Source organism: Diadema antillarum, unplaced genomic scaffold (assembly GCF_040938485.1).
Source record: "Diadema antillarum isolate AM-2024a unplaced genomic scaffold, OU_Dant_1.0 seq00001833_RagTag, whole genome shotgun sequence".
NCBI lineage: Eukaryota > Metazoa > Echinodermata > Echinoidea > Diadematoida > Diadematidae > Diadema > Diadema antillarum.
The window spans coordinates 321,757-338,892 of NW_027272506.1; the positions used below are offsets into that span (position 1 = coordinate 321,757).

Consider the following 17,136-nt stretch of genomic DNA (forward strand, 5'->3'; position numbering starts at 1 on the left):
CGCGCCGCTGATCCCTTGACCATCTCCGAGAAGGACGAGACCAGCAAGATATCCAGAAAAACAATGAAAGATGCAGCTTGTAGTACAAGGAAGATGTGGCTAGTGCTATTTGATGTTGCGTACAACATGCCTGCATTATCAGGGCCCTGTAAAGATCTTGTCCTCCCAGCATGCAAGATTTACACACACAATTTAGGCCAGATGCTGTACGTAGGCTCATAAATGTCATCTTCTGGACTGTCAGCTTGTAACTCATGTCGCAAAGCTTAACATGCATGCTAAGCTGCATGAGAAATCTCTATGTTTAGTATAGAACAAGTGATGCATCTTGCCTTGGGAAAACCATGAAAGCTTTAATTTCACATGTAGTAATTACTCAACTAACCAGTGTATTGTTATGAAAATTGATATGATATCTACTATTGTCTTGTTCAAAAGAATACAAATACACCGTACCAATTTCTGCCTGAAGCTTTATGATTTTATGATGTTGTGGAATAACAAGTGCAGAAATGCCAAGTAGTGTATTTCTGTGATTATAAAGTATGCATGTGTTTTTCATCCAGATGACTAATATACACAAGTATGCTTTCGAAATGAGATACGTGTGTATTTCATGTCTGATAACTGGTATTGCATGCTTTATACGTACCATTTCCCCATTCTTGAACCATGGCCCGTTTCCCTTTTTTTCCCTATGTTTTTTTGTGTGCCCTGGGGGCGTTTGATAAAGCTGTTCTTAAAGTTATGAACAACTTACCGGCGACTGGTGATCAATTGTGATGTGCTATACTTCAACTCAAGAACTGATCACCAGTCACTCGTATGTCATTCGTAACTCTAAAAACAACCTTGTGAAACATCCCCCTGGAATTTTTTTTTTTAAATTGCCATGGGTTTTTGTCTGCATAGGTTGGTAGCATATCAGGAAAAGTTGCAAAGTTACACATAAAGCCCTGTGATGTAGTGTCGGTCTTTTTTGCCCAGTATCAATCTCTTGGGCTGACTGATGTAGTCGTAGGCCTTATTTGCCTGGTGCTTAGTTCATGCTGTGTATGACTAATGGACCTTCTTTCTATGTCCAACTCGTGGGTGTACATCTCATGGGATGACCGTAACGTACATGTGTAAGATCATTTTGATAGGCCAATTTCTAAACCACTATCACGTATACGGATGAAACGATATGAAGTTTGGTGTGGTGTTCAAATGTTGGCTTACCCAATGCAAGGTTGTCACCCACTTTGTAAAGCCCTCAAAGACACAACTTCCATTTTGACCTAAGGAGTGTGGCAACAAAATGGCAATCTCAGTTAAAATAGCCTGGGCTTGTAGCAAAAATAACTTCGGGACATCAACAGAATTTCTGCAGAAGGCACTCTAACATCTCTTCATTATGATTTCTGTTTATTCCAATAATCTGTGTGGTCTTAAAGCGTGGAAGAAAATATATTGTTCTCTATGGGACATTGTCTGAGAAAACTTTTCAACTTGTTTGGCTTACAGTAAGTCTAGGGCTATGGTGACTGTTACATGATACATTGTGTCATGAAAGCCCCCAAATTGAAGAAGAAAAAAAAAATATATATATATACATATATATAGTGTAAATTTTGTGCCAAAAAGTTTGATACAATGATATATTTTTGATTCAACAGAATCTTTCTATCTTCCTTTTCTTTTCTTTTCTTTTTTTTTTTTTGGGGGGGGGGATGTCATCCTTTTTTGTTATGTTTCTCATTATTGATACAACAAAATAAATGTATGTATATCTGATATAATAAACAATTGTCACTGTGCCAGACAGTCTTTATATAATGTACTGAGCTCCCACTGTCACTCATTTTTGATGTCACGCTTTGATTCATGCATACAACTACCAAACCACTAAACAACTTCAGTGCGCCACAAACAGTTGTACATTTTGACTTCTTCATTGGAGAATTCACCCAAAATTGACAGGCAGTGAGGACAGCTTTCTTGCCACCAATATACAGGAAGCTAGGTTTTTATTGATGTCACATTGCATGATGTGCCAGACATAAATCTCTACATGTACAGTACATGAAGCTATGTGAATACTGCTCACTTTCCCAAATCGCTATAATATGTATTAGATAACTAACCAGCACCTTTAGGGGGCAATGATGGTCATTTTTTTTTTTCCAAACAGTTTGCATATTAAAGTAAGAATCATCCAGCATACTGCATACACATGACAAACAATTCTCACCGCACAATGTTTACATGGTAAATATGTGAAGATGCCAAAAACATGGGTAATTTCTAAGAGTATATTATGTGACACAGTACATACACACCAGGCAGAAATATTGCATAAAACCGAGCCTTCAAATGTACATACAGTTCAACTAGTCACATGACTTCTCATATCAATACATACTTGATACACCTCATCTTCAATATCTATCAAGAGAATTTTAGCAAATGTTTATCCTTTGACATTCCCTATTTGCATCCTATAAACACTCATGATGATTTCCTCTCAATATTACTGGGACTGTCCAAACACCATACCTAAGCGATGTTAAGATATTCCTGGATACATTGACAGAGCACAATTCCAATGTGCAGCCACTTTATAAGTCACTTTAAGAAAGGGATAAATCTGAACAGATTTTAATTTAAAATGGTTACCGATTATTTGTTTCTTTCAGACAGCAGTCTACTTGCTTGCTAGTACCACAACTTGAATTGTTAGCAATAAATATAAATAAATTACGACAAGTGAAATGTCGCGCAGCAAAACATAAGAGGTAACCCAAATTCCAGATGGACATTTAACATCGTGCCAACATTGTGATATGTGATAAAAGGATTAATGATCTTATAATGCTAAATGATAAGAAACTGATAATAAACAACTCTCTATGAATTTTATCATTTTCAGTTTGCTAGTAACTTATGAACACACACATGAAAATCACACATGAAAATCATTCTCATTAAATATCCAAATGCATAGACACAACTCATTTTATTCCTAATGTGCCTACTTCATATGTGAGAGGAATTTAAAAAAAAAAAAAAAAAAAAAAACCACAAAATAAGCCAAATGATTTTGTTCCCCCCCCCAGCACACAGCATTATAAAGTTTTGATCCTATGATTACAAATCCAATATAACACTCCACTGATGGACATTACACTTGTGCTGTTCTGAGGTAGCAAGGTCTTGTATCGTGTATACGATAGTTCATGGTTTGGTTTGTGTATACCTAGATTATAACATGATCAGTGCAACACAAGGTACAGCAAAACAAAAGAAAAAGTGCATGAAAGCTCTTATTGAAGGAGGGTATGTCTTGGAGAAATATCTTGCACTGAACAAATGAAAGCTATAAACAAAGCTTGTACAAAGTTTGACAACTTGGTTAATCGATTAAACACAGGCAACAGTTTTCAATTAGCCATTACACACAAACCCTCATCCCTGTGTTGTTGGTCAAGTGAAGTTGACAACAATGCATAGAGATTTTACACACAATTCTTATTTGAACACAATTACAATTTAGTATGAAAGATTTGACTTCCCTGGTCTTTCACAGTACACTAAAACATGGCATTATCCTCAATGACCTGAATTCACAAAGGTGGTGCAATTGAAACCATTGTTTTAATAAACATGGACAATTTGTATGGAGCCCCAAGTGTCGCATGGCCTATTTCGTTACGAAATCACTCATTTCGTTGACGAAATGACTGAAATGACTGATTTCGTAATGAAATAGGCCATGCGACACATGGTGCTCCATACAAATTGTCCATGGTTTAAACCATGGTTTCAATTGTACCACCTTCGTGAATTCGGACCAATATGTCTTGAGCAGACTCAAACTGAGTCTTCAACCAAAAACAGTAAATTGCTTGTTAGTATTTTCTGCCTGAACCTGTTGAGAAATGATGACAGAAGTTACATCATTTTCACATGTTCATGACTAAACCATGTGGCAACTGCACACCAACCATGCATGTCTGGTAACTTGTTGACATTCTAATAAATGCCAATGCCAAAACTCAAAAACATTGAAATCAGGAAGAATTCAAAGAGCTGTTCGGGAGATACTTCTGGATCACATGCATCTCAGTAGGTGATGTTATTAAAGAAAGAAGCATATCCTAATGAAATGACTGGTTGAGAGCATACATGTGACCAGGCGTCTATTTTGCCTGACCACATAGTTTTGCTATGACAGGTCATTGGCACTTTCACTTTGCAATCACAGCCTATCACAGTAGGGTAATATGACAAACTCTGTACTGGTCAAATATGCCATGAAACAAATGAAATGGAAAAACTTTATAAAGCTAATAATTTCACAGCAGGAAAAATCATTATAGATGTTTGAATGTTGGCATTTACATGTATGTCTTTTGGTGCAGTATCTAGTAGGTATACATATCAGATGAGTTGTCACAGCTACATTTTAATTTCTCAAATTTCGCGAGCGGGAACATTCGCGAAATTAAAATGCACACGAAAGTTCTTGCCTACACAATAAGCATTGGCTGCCAGTGGTAAGTCGCAAAAATTTCATGCTGCAAGAAAGGCCGTCGGCTCCAATTCACGAAATTTTCATGACACGAATATACAATGTATCGTGTTTTACAAGTATACAAAGCAATGCATGATTTGTTTATTTTTTTTGGGGGGGGGGGGTTGAAGGCTGTTGAACAGATCCTTCTGTCTGTAAAGCATGTGCAGGAGCCTGAATTGTGGCAGAAATATTGTGACCAGAGTCATCAGGATTATGTTACCTTCAATAAAAGGAAATATCTATGATGCCCTTTTGTTGGTTGCCGTTGTTCTTATTCACACAATAAAGAGGAAGTTACTCTGCAAGCAAAGTTATGGTCCTATGACTCAAAACAATACTGTGATGAATGGATCATGCTGAGTCAGACAACTTGCCTACATCCTCCAGGTGATGACTGTCTTGGTAGTCATCCATTATCATTGAAGCATTCTCCAATTTGTTTCACTGACATCATAGCAGTGAAACAAGTAGTGGTATACCACATGCACAAGTATGTGCATAGGATATCAGGACATAATTCAACAAACACTCTTTAATATCATTAGAGACATGAGAACAAGGCAGCTACCACACTAGAAAATCAAAGGTGATATATCATTGACAATATAAAATTCTGAACATACGAAAACATGATGTATAAAGTATTTTCAATACTAGCTTATGATATCCTCAAATATTACACATCACAAAAAGCTTGATATTTACAGATCACGTTCACAGCAATAGACCAAAAATAAAATTCATAAATCATTCACCATTTTGAGGCAAGGTTTCTATTTGCATGTTGTCAAAACTTCATTAAGCACTATGTGGTTTTTAAAGCATCTATCAAACCAACCCAGGGCCCTGTTTCATAAAGCTGTTTGTAAAGTTACAAACAACTTACGAGCGACTGGTGATCAGTTCTGGGCCCCGTTTCATAAAAAGTTGATATGATAGCAACTTTTGCTGGGATGGCAATTGTCATGGTAATGACAAGAATCCAGCTTCCTGATTGGCTGTTGCTATTGGAAGTTGCCATTCCAGCAAGAGTTGCCATCCTAATATCTTTTATGAAATGGGGCCCTGATGTGCTATACTCATCAGAACTTCCATAATTTAGCACAAGAACCAATCACCAGTCGTTTGTAACTTTAAGAACAGCTTTATGAAACACCCCCATCAGTATTAGCTAATATTGTACATGCTTTCAGAATATTGGTAAAAAAGAAGCAAAACAAAAAGCATGTCACCTTTTTGAAATTCATGCTTAACGACAAATGTCTGTTCTTTTTAGACATCCTTTTGAATTGCTTTCTTCACCACAAAGCTAATATAAAGTGCACATGTATGCATACATACAATTCTTCATAATAGAACATTTCCCACAATTAACACACACCTGTGCTAAGACATTTCTATTTATGCTCTGTTCCTTTTGCCAAACTACAGGCCCAGTATGAAAAGAAAAACAATCAAGTGATCACTTCAATAAGAAAGGCAAACCATCATTTAGGACTAGAGTGACATTTGCACTTTCTCAGTCATGTCCCCAAATTTAGACACCATGGCCCGAATTCACGAAGGTGGTACAAATGAAACCATGGTTTAAACCATGGACAAAAACCATGGAGCACCAAGTGTCGCACAGAATATTTCGTTACGAAATTAGTCATTTTGTTGACAAAATGACCGTTTCGTTAACGAAATTATAATTTCGTGGATGAAATGTTCATTTAGTTACAAAATGTTGTCATTTTGTTACAAAATACATGTAATCATTTCATCGAGTGACATTTGCACTTTCTCAGTCATGTCCCCAGATTTAGACACCATGGCCCGAATTCACGAAGGTGGTACAAATGAAACCATGGTTTAAACCATGGACAAAAACCATGGAGCGAAAACCATGGAGCGCCAAGTGTCGCACAGAATATTTCGTTACGAAATTAGTCATTTTGTTGACAAAATGACCGTTTCGTTAACGAAATTATAATTTCGTGGATGAAATGTTCATTTAGTTACAAAATGTTGTCATTTTGTTACAAAATACATGTAATCATTTCATCGAGTGACATTTGCACTTTCTCAGTCATGTCCCCAGATTTAGACACCATGGCCCGAATTCACGAAGGTGGTACAAATGAAACCATGGTTTAAACCATGGACAAAAACCATGGAGCGCCAAGTGTCGCACAGAATATTTCGTTACGAAATTAGTCATTTTGTTGACAAAATGACCGTTTCGTTAACGAAATTATAATTTCGTGGATGAAATGTTCATTTAGTTACAAAATGTTGTCATTTTGTTACAAAATACATGTAATCATTTCATCGAGTGACATTTGCACTTTCTCAGTCATGTCCCCAGATTTAGACACCATGGCCCGAATTCACGAAGGTGGTACAAATGAAACCATGGTTTAAACCATGGACAAAAACCATGGAGCACCAAGTGTCGCACAGAATATTTCGTTACGAAATTAGTCATTTTGTCGACAAAATGACCGTTTCGTTAACGAAATTATCATTTCATGGACGAAATTTTCATTTAGTTACAAAATGTTGTCATTTCGTTACAAAATAATCATTTCATTGACGAAATGACTGAATTTGTAACGAAATATTCCACGCGACACTTGGCGCTCCATGGTTTTTGTCCATGGTTTAAACCATGGTTTCATTTGTACCACCTTCATGAATTCGGGCTCATATGTTTTTACACACATACAAGCACACACTAGCAAAAACAGGCACACACTTGCACGCACAATGTAGGCCTACTGTATATGCCATACATTTAGCAATTGAGACTTTCCGACAATTTTGTGAGTGGTTAATTCGCGATCGCGGAGTACAGTAATGGAGAAATGTATGTACGCATGTTGCATTCATGTTGATGTTAGAGTTAATAATTTTGTGAAATTTGTGATAATAAAAACATTGCAAAATATATGCCATATACAGTACACATAACGACAGATTCCTGTCATCTTTACTCTGGCCATAGCATAAACCCAATGGAGCACGACAACACATTTATATCACAGAAAAGGTGCATGTGTGGCTTCACTGTGAATACACCATGATATCATTCTATTTGATATACATTTTACAAATACAACTTGATTATCATAAACATTACAATGTCAAGTTTAATAGGCTTTATTTACTTAATGTATGTAAACTCAAATACACATATAATTTCAAAGATATAAGGTACACATCAGTACTTACAGTGCAGTATATCAAACATAAATGTTGCTGAAGGTCTTAAACCATATAATACTCTGATACTCAGTACAACAACAAAAAAGAAAAAAAAAGAGTCAAACCCGGAAAATTAATAAAGTAAGGTCTATTGGTATACATGTATGAGGCAGTGATCCATATTAGAGTAAAACATGCATAGCACATATAAAACATAATTTATTGCAAATTACCAGTTGCCTTGTGTCCACAGGTTACAGAACAACACATTTGTTTCCGTCTTAGTCCATAATTGATAACAATAATCATACCAATGCATCATTCCACTTCATGACTAATGTTGAATTCAGTATTACCATTCCTCTGTAGCCTTTCACACTCTTTAAAGTATTAATTATGACAGCTATTGTACCAATTATGCAATTCTCTGGGGAAACTTTAGAATATCACAATGTTCCATATTTCTATGTGCTCCCCTTAAAATTAAAGTCACTTTTCAGCCATACAACTTGACTTGTAACTCATCCTGCCATTAGCCAGCATGCACGCTGCACTATAAACATTATATATGCTTTACTGCTTAGCAAATAAGCTAAAAAGCTTAGCTCTCATTGCTTTTTATAGCCAAAAAGCTCAAAGACTAAGTCCATTGTATTTCTGTTTTTTCTTTGCGATAAGCAACCATTTTTTTTTTCAATGCAATTAGTTTTGCTGATTTGTGGGCATTGATAACTGGAATATTGCAAAGTTAAAGAGCAAAATTGAGTCCTCATACTGTTCAGGTTGAGCCTTTCAGACCCACAGGCAAGATTATTGTGGACAATAACACTGGAATTTTTCTGTAGTGGTTCTGTGAGGGTTAAGAAATACAATTCTAATCTACTCAAACTCTGACAAAATTCTATTATTAACATCACTTTCTGCTGAAGAAAAAGAATGAGGGTGGGAAGTAAAATCCTGGGATATAAAGGTCCAGTATTAATACAACTACCCGCCCAATACCCCATTGTTCATTTTCTGACCTTTATTTTCCAACGACGATTCAGAAATCTCTTGGTACAGTCATAAAATTCTGCGTAACTATCACGCTGGATGTTGTAAATGAAGTCCACTTCACATGACTGCAAGCAAATTTTACTCCACACAGAATATTTTGGCATTTATAGTACACTAGTTCTCAATGCAAGATTTCATTAATAAACACCACCTCATGAATACAACACCAGTAATGATGACTTATACAGGATCCTTGATTTACCTGGGTACATATTGATGTAGATACTAATAGGGTGATTTCTTAGCCAAGAATATGAAACAATTACAAATATATATTACACTTATTACACCATATTTGACACATTTACATCATGTAAATTGATGAATTGGGTTTGGTTGACAGTTGCATCCTCAAAGGCTTCCCTTTTGAGGAAAAAAAAAAACCTGCCTCAAATAATTTTGGCTGAAGTTGATGCCACTCTGGTCTTCATATACATTGTATATTGCAAATTACTGGTTGAATGATTTTTTAAATAGGTATAGTGTGTCCACCAGCATAAATCTATTAATCTTCGCCTCAATATACATGTATATATCTAAATCACTCTTCAAGACATTGCTGTAACACCATGGATGCTACTTACGGTACTTGCTCAGAGCTTGTCCCAAGTATTAAAAGCAGGTACTGTATACGCCGAATATTGTGCGAAGTTTTTATTTTCGCGAATTTCGCGAGTCAGGTGCTATTCGCGAAATCAAAAACACATGAAAATATTGACTCTGATCCCGATGTGAATGTGACATACACGTGTATATTTCTCTGTACAGTAAAGGACTCCACGATCGCAAATTTAACCACTCGCAAAATCGTCGGGAATTCCTGATTCGCGAAAATTGAGACTCGCAAAATATATGGTGTATACAGTAGATGACATAGTTGAGAAATCACTTATGCCGCAATCTTGCTGTGCGGAGGACAGTCTCACTTCCTGATGCTATGTCTCACGATATGGATGGTAACATTTAATTTCCTTCTATGCAACAATGATCTGAGTGAACAAATATTTGTGAGACATTGTCTAGGCATTAAGAATTTACGTTGGTTAAAGTTGTTGTTTTTTCTTCTTGAGAAGTGACAATAGATGTGTATGCATTACCACAAAAACTTCCTTTTGACAGGAAAGTTTGGACCACAGTCAGGACAAAACATATTTTTGAAAGGGTATCTGCGGTGATGAAAGCCTGCCGACTGAAAACCACGGCACTGCCCCCTCCCCTCTCACTTTCCGAAACCAAAGAGAACCTTCATGAGGGCGCTTGCTTTCATGACATCAGGGTCAAAGGCCGGAGGTCGGACCAGGCCCAGGGCGATGCCCAGCTTGACAGCCCAGGACGAGACACGCACCTTATTCTCAGAACTAGGCACCACCTGGCAAACATAGTTATACAGGAAAGAAACAAAAACTATGGTTGTGCAACTGTCACTATTAAACCATGCAAATTGGCAAATGTCACTTCCCTGTGTTTAGTATCATACCAGATATTGTTCATGCAAATTTACTTTGTGAACATGCTAATCAATCCATATTTTGCTGATGTGAGTCCACAAAACTATAGTTACTTGTACTGCATTTGGCTAGTCAGCTGTGAACAGGGTTCCCAACTCATTTTACTTCCTTAATTTTTATATTCCCCTTTGATAACAATACAATGTTTCTTCCCTCATAATGAGTAACAGGTGTTTAGCTTACAAAATATTCAGCTACAGCTGCAGCATAGAAAAGTTTTTTGGTGTTTTTTTTTTTTCAACTGATGATACTAAAGTATTGTTCAGATATTCTGATTGATAATCCCTTGTGCAGTCCCACCCTTGCTCAACCACATAAGGGATTCTTAGGATTATCCCTGTATTTCCATACCAGTGTGATGGATTAGACTCTTGAGCAATCTTGCCCATCTCTGCAGCTGAAACACTTCTTTAATAGTAAAATAAATCTTCAACATTTTCTTTGTGGTTACAAAAGTCAGGCAAGCATTTCTTCACTTTTTTTCCCATCACACAAATAAGTTTCTGCAATGGACAAAAACTCAATAGTAAAATGCATGGACAGGTGCATCTCACTAATATTGAATACTGAAAACAAAACAAAGAACGAAAAGAGAGAAAATGCATCTGCCATAGCATACGAGCTTGACATTAAAACAGTTTTATTCAAAAATATGTAGAGTACATTTAAGGAAATCAATTGGTCTTCTTACCTTGTCCAAGACGTGAGTGTGAATCAGTCCATCACTCCCAATGTAAAATGTAGAGAAAGCATCAAAGTATCTGCAACGATGAAATGATAACACAGTCAGTGTAACATTAAAGGAACCATAACAAGGGTCTTTCTTTACCTTTTTTTTTCTTTGGTAAATAACTAAATAATTACTACTACTACGACTGCTAATACTAACAATAATAATGATAATAGTTAACAATGCTTATATAGTGCATAACACATAGTGTATGTCCCTATGCATTCAAGAAAAGGAAAAGACTATGATAAAATATACAATTGCCATTGACTATCAACTAGTGCAATTTTCAGGGTTTTCTTATCATGGTGTTCCTCTTGAATATGGCACAAGATAGACTCTATTATGACAAACAATAATGGCAGAAATAAAAGAAACAAAGCAAAACAAGATCTGAACTTAGAGAAATAGATGTTTACAATGGTCGCTAACAAACACAATTTGCAAATTCGGCAAAGTGAAGGGGTATATGGGCACTTACTCTATTTTGTAAAACAGTTTTGTTCTACTCATTACATAACTTTTTTTCACACAACACTGACTGAACCTCATCTTTTTTTCTTTTCTTTTTTTTTTTGGGGGGGGGGGTACATTTTCTTATCAAATACAGTTCATTATCTTTGGGCACTCAATGCATCCTAAGCAACTGAAATATGCATATGCTCTAGAAATATTTTGGGCAATCATTATCATTTAAACATTAAATTCTTGTCAATATAGCATTTCAAATGACACATTTACTGCTATGAGGGATAGCCCTAAATGGGGAATTACATTCAACTAACACGAATTCCAGTACGGGCAAATATTCATAACTTATTAGACTTGACCTTGTTCATCATACAAAAGTTATACAACAAGTATATTCTGTATTCATATCTTATTTTTTTCAACAGCAAGTACAGAGTAAAATCCGCAAACTTAAAATTACTCACTGGCAACCGTATCTACTACTGTCACATTCGATATTCAAGATAATTCAAAGCCAAGCCAAAAGAGCCCCATTTTGGGTGCTCTACTCACCTGTAATTATGTGACTTGCTCCAAGGCCTCAGGGCATAGCTGTGCAGGGGCACGCCCTTCATCCGCCATCTTGCCTGCACGCATCCTTGCTCTGTCTCCATGGTGATGCGCAGCACCTCCATCTGGGTTTTCAGCAAGTAGGCTGTGCTAAGGTATTTGAGTGACTGGACAGTAGCCTTGTACGCTGGCAGGCCTCTGTGTATCAGATAAAGAATATTCAAAATGTGCTCATGCCAAGCTCTCCAAAATTAATGCCAGTCAATCATTTGATATTTAGACAAATGATCACATTTTGCCACAACAGGAAAAAAAAAAGGATGAAGAAAAGCAAATCAAGTAACAATTGGGGAAAAGAGGTTGCAGCAAATATACATTTTCATTTACAAAACTGCAGTGTATGCATGAGGATAAATGTCAAAGATACAAACCTTGTGCTGACTTTCATGATGCGGTTGTTGAAGTGAATATGGTCTGCATACAGTCCATAGTCATGTGACTGCTCAAAGAATCTTGGCATCTGTTCAACACATAGCATTGGAATAAGATGAAAAAATGATACAAAAAAGTAAATAATTACAAAACTATGACAAAGTATTTTGGTGTAGGAAATCAATCACATAGAACTGCCAGCTTCGGCAGTGGAACATTGAAACATTGGTGATGTCAGTCACATATATGGAATTATGCCCTTTTTGACATATTTCTAGCAAATACTACCGAAAAACCGACAGAAAGGCAGGTAAGATTTCAAAGGATCATGTAGAACCATGACTTGATGTTCATCAAGTAAAGATTTTTTTTTTTATCAACAAAAAAAAACCAACAACAGCACTTTGGTAATTCAATTGATATTCTAGAACATTCCTTACAGTTGCTTGTTTCATATTTGTAACTGGTTACAAACATGCATTTGTGTAGTAGTTAATCAAAGTCGATATACATGTACGTCATATTCATGTTGATCACAATGAAGTTATTGACAATGACAAAATGCCTTTAAATATTACCACTTGCTATAGACAGATTCGGGTTCGTTGAGGGCAGCAGACAATTTGTGGCACTGGGCGCAGCCATAAGCTCAATTTGCGGTGTCCCAGCCAACCCCCCCTCCTCTCCCCCACCCCACGGGCAACATGTTTATCGCGCACTAAGCAAGCATTCACGCGCTCAGTACGAGTCGCCCATTGGCTAAAACAACCATGCATCAGTTTTTCATTCCGTGCGCGTGAGAGGGGTGGGGAGAGAGGAGGGGGAGTCGGCTGAGACACCCCGACACCGCAGTAATGGTGCTGCCCATGCCAAAAATACACATAGCGCGTCACAGAATCGGTCTATTTAGTAGCAGCACTTTGATGATACTATTACAAACCTGACACACACAAAAAAGTTCAAAACAGAAACTAATTTTGAGCAAAGTTGTACACACTTCTTCTGAAAGGCGAAGATGCATATAGGCCAACTGTTCTTTGCTAGGGCCATCAGAGTTGGAAGCATCATCTTGTTGCGAAGACCGCTCATCTCCTGCTCCACATAGAACATCTTCTGTTGGGTTGGCTGAGCACATCGCATGCGCTCCACTCATCAGCACATCCATTCCAGAGAGGTCGCCCAAAGCCACAGGCTTTACATGTGGCTTTTTGTCATGAATACAGGGAAGCGAGCTGTTGTGCCTTGCTTCAGAACCACTCGAAACCAAAGACGGGGACACGCTCAGATTGCTGCCACCATCATTGACATGCATGTCATCGAGGTTTGACTGACTCGCAGCATCGTCTCTCCTGATTATGATGTCATCGGTGCACTCGTCGCATGGTCTTGCTGCAGACCTGATCACATTCTCCATGTGCATAGAATGGCAAAGCTCCTTCAGTCGCGCAGCGGCCGAATTGCAGAGACTTCCTGCCTCCTTCGCCGCAGAGATAATGTCTAGGGCCTGTTGATAGCTGGTATTCTCCGGTGAGAAAAGAATGGGTGGCTCTTTAATCACATTTTTCTCTGGACCCTCACATCCTTTCTTAAAATGTGGGTGTGTTGTTTTTTCTTGAGATTGGCAATGTGAATTCAAATGTAAGTCAAGGTGCATGTCACCACCATTCTCATAAACAATCACACTTGTTGGTTCCTCTTTCACTGTTAGTACCAGTGAGTACTTAGAACTCCCAGTGGTGAGAGTATCTTGACACCAAGGCCTATCTTGCTCCAGCAGACCACCCTTGTGGCTTGTGGAGATGAGCTCGAGCTTGCCACTAGCGAGACGGAATATGCTGAGCTTCACAGGTTCAGATACCACTTGCTCTGGTGCAGCAGCATAGCCATGGCGCTGTTCACGATAGCCTTGATGTAACTGCAGAAGAATGCACAACATAGAATCTTCAAAATAAAATCATGGCAAACAAGAGACTAATTCAAAAAAAAAAAAGGGGGAGACTTACTACTCATGCTCTCATATAAACTGCTGAATCACATTGCAATTAAGATTTTGACATCAAAAGATCTACAGAACTGACTGACTGTGATGCAGAAAGTGTAGTCAATGCTATGGCCCTAGCAGAGTAATAGTATAATTAGGCCCTAATGTAAATAATCAATGCGCCATTAATAGTTTATCGGGGGAGGGGCAAAAGGAAACAGTCACAGAGATTCTTTTGCATTGGCACAGAAGTACATAGTTTTTTATTCATTTTCTCCTTTTTTTAACATTAACTTTGACAAGTAACTATAACAGCACTACAACAGTTACACAATGTCTGGACGGTCCAGTCTGCAATTCAGAATTCAGAATCATTCAATGTGTCCATGTTGGATGTACCGCCATATGGTCATGCCCAGGCCATGCCAAGGATGTGGTGGATGGATATGGACGGCTTTGTAAAACATGTTGCCCATGATTTGACCGTTTCCATGAATCGAACACTCTGAATATAAATTTTATTAATGTTAACTGTCGATGAAATCAATATCAACCTCAATTCACTGCTATGACATGACCACACTTTCAAGGTCTAGAGATCTAGATCGATTTTTGTGAGGACTGCGAAATTAATATGACCTTTAATTTATGACCAATGAGCAATGTGTGTATTTAGGCCTACTTGCATTGTAATATGGAATGTCACAACGTCAACTCCCACCATTTTTTCTTTCTTCTCTTCCTTCCACACCTCCCTAAGGTGTTAATGTTTTTGTTTCTCATCTCGGCCCTTCATTTTGCAATTTGCATTACATATTATTTTCACTAATCTGCATGTACTGGGATGTAGATCAACATGTTTTACACAGGGTATTTTTTTTTTTGTGGGGGGGGGGGGGGGGAGTCTGGGGAACCTTGTTTACTTTAACAAGCTGTGCTTTTTCAAATTCAAGGTAATACCACACAACATTCCATAGACCATAGTCCATACATGTATATCCATCAACCTGGTTCAATTTTTGTAATTATATACAAACCAAATGTACATGTTTGTGTTACATGTAAATGATTTGTGAAAATACATAACCGTTACTCAGGCGTTAGAACTCTAACGTTACATTACTACTAACATAACACAGGTTAGAGGTCTAGAACACAATTGAAATTGAATTGAATTGATTCCTAACATCGGAATAAATATATGGGACTGTTGAGTGTTAGCGGGTATATACTCGGCAATATTTCCTTACCTTTCGATCTGACCTAAAAGATCTGTCGGACACACAACGACAAGCACAGCCGGAGTTCGAGGCCCATACTCTGCGTGTAAATAAGGAGAATTGATAAAAGCAACCCTTGGAGGGTTTGATGTAAGGTGACATTTTGTTGATACACCACCGTGAGAACTTTCTACTACACGGGTTGAGCTGTAGAGTCTATCACCGCAAAGCATGCATGCAGTAGCTAGTACAGTGTTGTATCATGGAGGTAGAGGTTCTACCTCCATGGTTGTATACGATCTTTTCGCGGCGGCGAGCATACAGGTGAGCCACGGCCCGAGCAGCGAGCGGTGGTGCGGTGGTGTGCGAAATGCGTTCGTGTTTATGAGTAGCTGCCGCTGTTGCATACTGTATGCAGCACATACTATCAGAACCACATCATGTGGATGAAAAGGAGGATTTTTAAGATTGAGGAGAAAGAAAAATTAAGAAGGAGATCAACAGAGGAGGAGGAGAAGGAGAAGAAGAAGAAGAAGAAGAAGAAGAAGAAGAAGAAGAAGAAGAAGAAGAAGAAGGAGAAGAAAAAGAAGAAGAAGAAGAAAAAGAAGAAGAAGAAAAAGAAGAAGGAGAAGGGTGAAGAAAAAGAGCAAGAAGAAGAAGAAGAAGAAGAAGGGCGAAGAAAAAGAGCAAGAAGACGAAAGTATGAAAAGATACGAATGTATTTAATACTTCCTACTGGTCAGTTGTATCAAAATATTTTAGAAAGGTGGCACAAAATGTACTCTGTAGGCACCTCCTTAATTATTCAAACATTTTTCCCTCCCTGTCGTTCTCTGTATGATATTGTTCCTTTTTTTACTAGGTGAAACGATGCACAAGAGTAGGGAAATAATATGCATATGAAAAATCTGTGTTACAATGGATGTGCGAAAACAAACTTTTTATATTCTAAATAATACTAGTATTCAAACAATTACAGTAGCTACCATTATGCGGCTACAAAGCCTTAATCGAATTATTTGGCTTTTGCAAGTGCAAGAATGAAAATGAAATTGCTAACAGCCGTACCAAAAAAAAAAAAAAAAAAAAGTGATTTTGAAAAAAAAAAAAAATGGAAGCTGCGCTCCTGGGTGGGCTCGAACCACCAACCTTTCGGTTAACAGCCGAACGCGCTAACCAATTGCGCCACAGAAGCTGGATGGCCACATAGTGGGTCGCAACTGTACAATATTTTCAAAAGTGTTTAGCGCCCTCTCTGTTTAGTTGTTTTTCTAGTGACTGATCTCTAGTTTGAGATCAGCGAATCTACACTGTAAAAACATCGGTGTTAGATTTAACACCACGGGTGTTAAATCTAACACCGATCAAACTTCTATAAAGGACCACACCCACAGGTGTTAAAAATGCACTGTGATGGTGTTGAAAAGTGTTCACTTGACACT

At 37.7% G+C, this 17,136-nt stretch overlaps 1 protein-coding gene and 1 non-coding gene across 2 annotated transcripts; both read right to left on the reverse strand.

The window, feature by feature from the left end:
• Window positions 1–10,022: 10,022 nt before the first annotated feature.
• LOC139712642 (uncharacterized) lies at window positions 10,023–15,856 on the reverse strand. The gene is made up of 6 exons (XM_071624450.1): window positions 15,725–15,856; window positions 13,491–14,408; window positions 12,493–12,581; window positions 12,065–12,259; window positions 11,003–11,072; window positions 10,023–10,172 (listed from the first exon to the last, which is right to left on the reverse strand). The coding sequence occupies exons 1-6, from the start codon at window positions 15,854–15,856 to the stop codon at window positions 10,023–10,025; spliced, it is 1,554 nt and encodes a 517-aa protein (XP_071480551.1).
• Window positions 15,857–16,815: 959 nt separating this feature from the next.
• Trnan-guu (transfer RNA asparagine (anticodon GUU)) lies at window positions 16,816–16,889 on the reverse strand. Its single transcript has one exon. It is a non-coding gene; the product is annotated as a tRNA-Asn (tRNA).
• Between the last annotated feature and the right edge of the window lie 247 nt (window positions 16,890–17,136).

Coding starts and splice junctions, on each gene's coding strand:
- LOC139712642 (XM_071624450.1), bottom strand. CDS start 15,856: ATGTCACCTTACATCAAACCCTCCAAGGGTTGCTTTTATCAATTCTCC. Junction 14,409..15,724: donor CTTTTAGGTCAGATCGAAAG/GTAAGGAAATAT, acceptor ATTCTTCTGCAG/TTACATCAAGGCTATCGTGA. Junction 12,260..12,492: donor ATCATGAAAGTCAGCACAAG/GTTTGTATCTTT, acceptor TCTGATACACAG/AGGCCTGCCAGCGTACAAGG.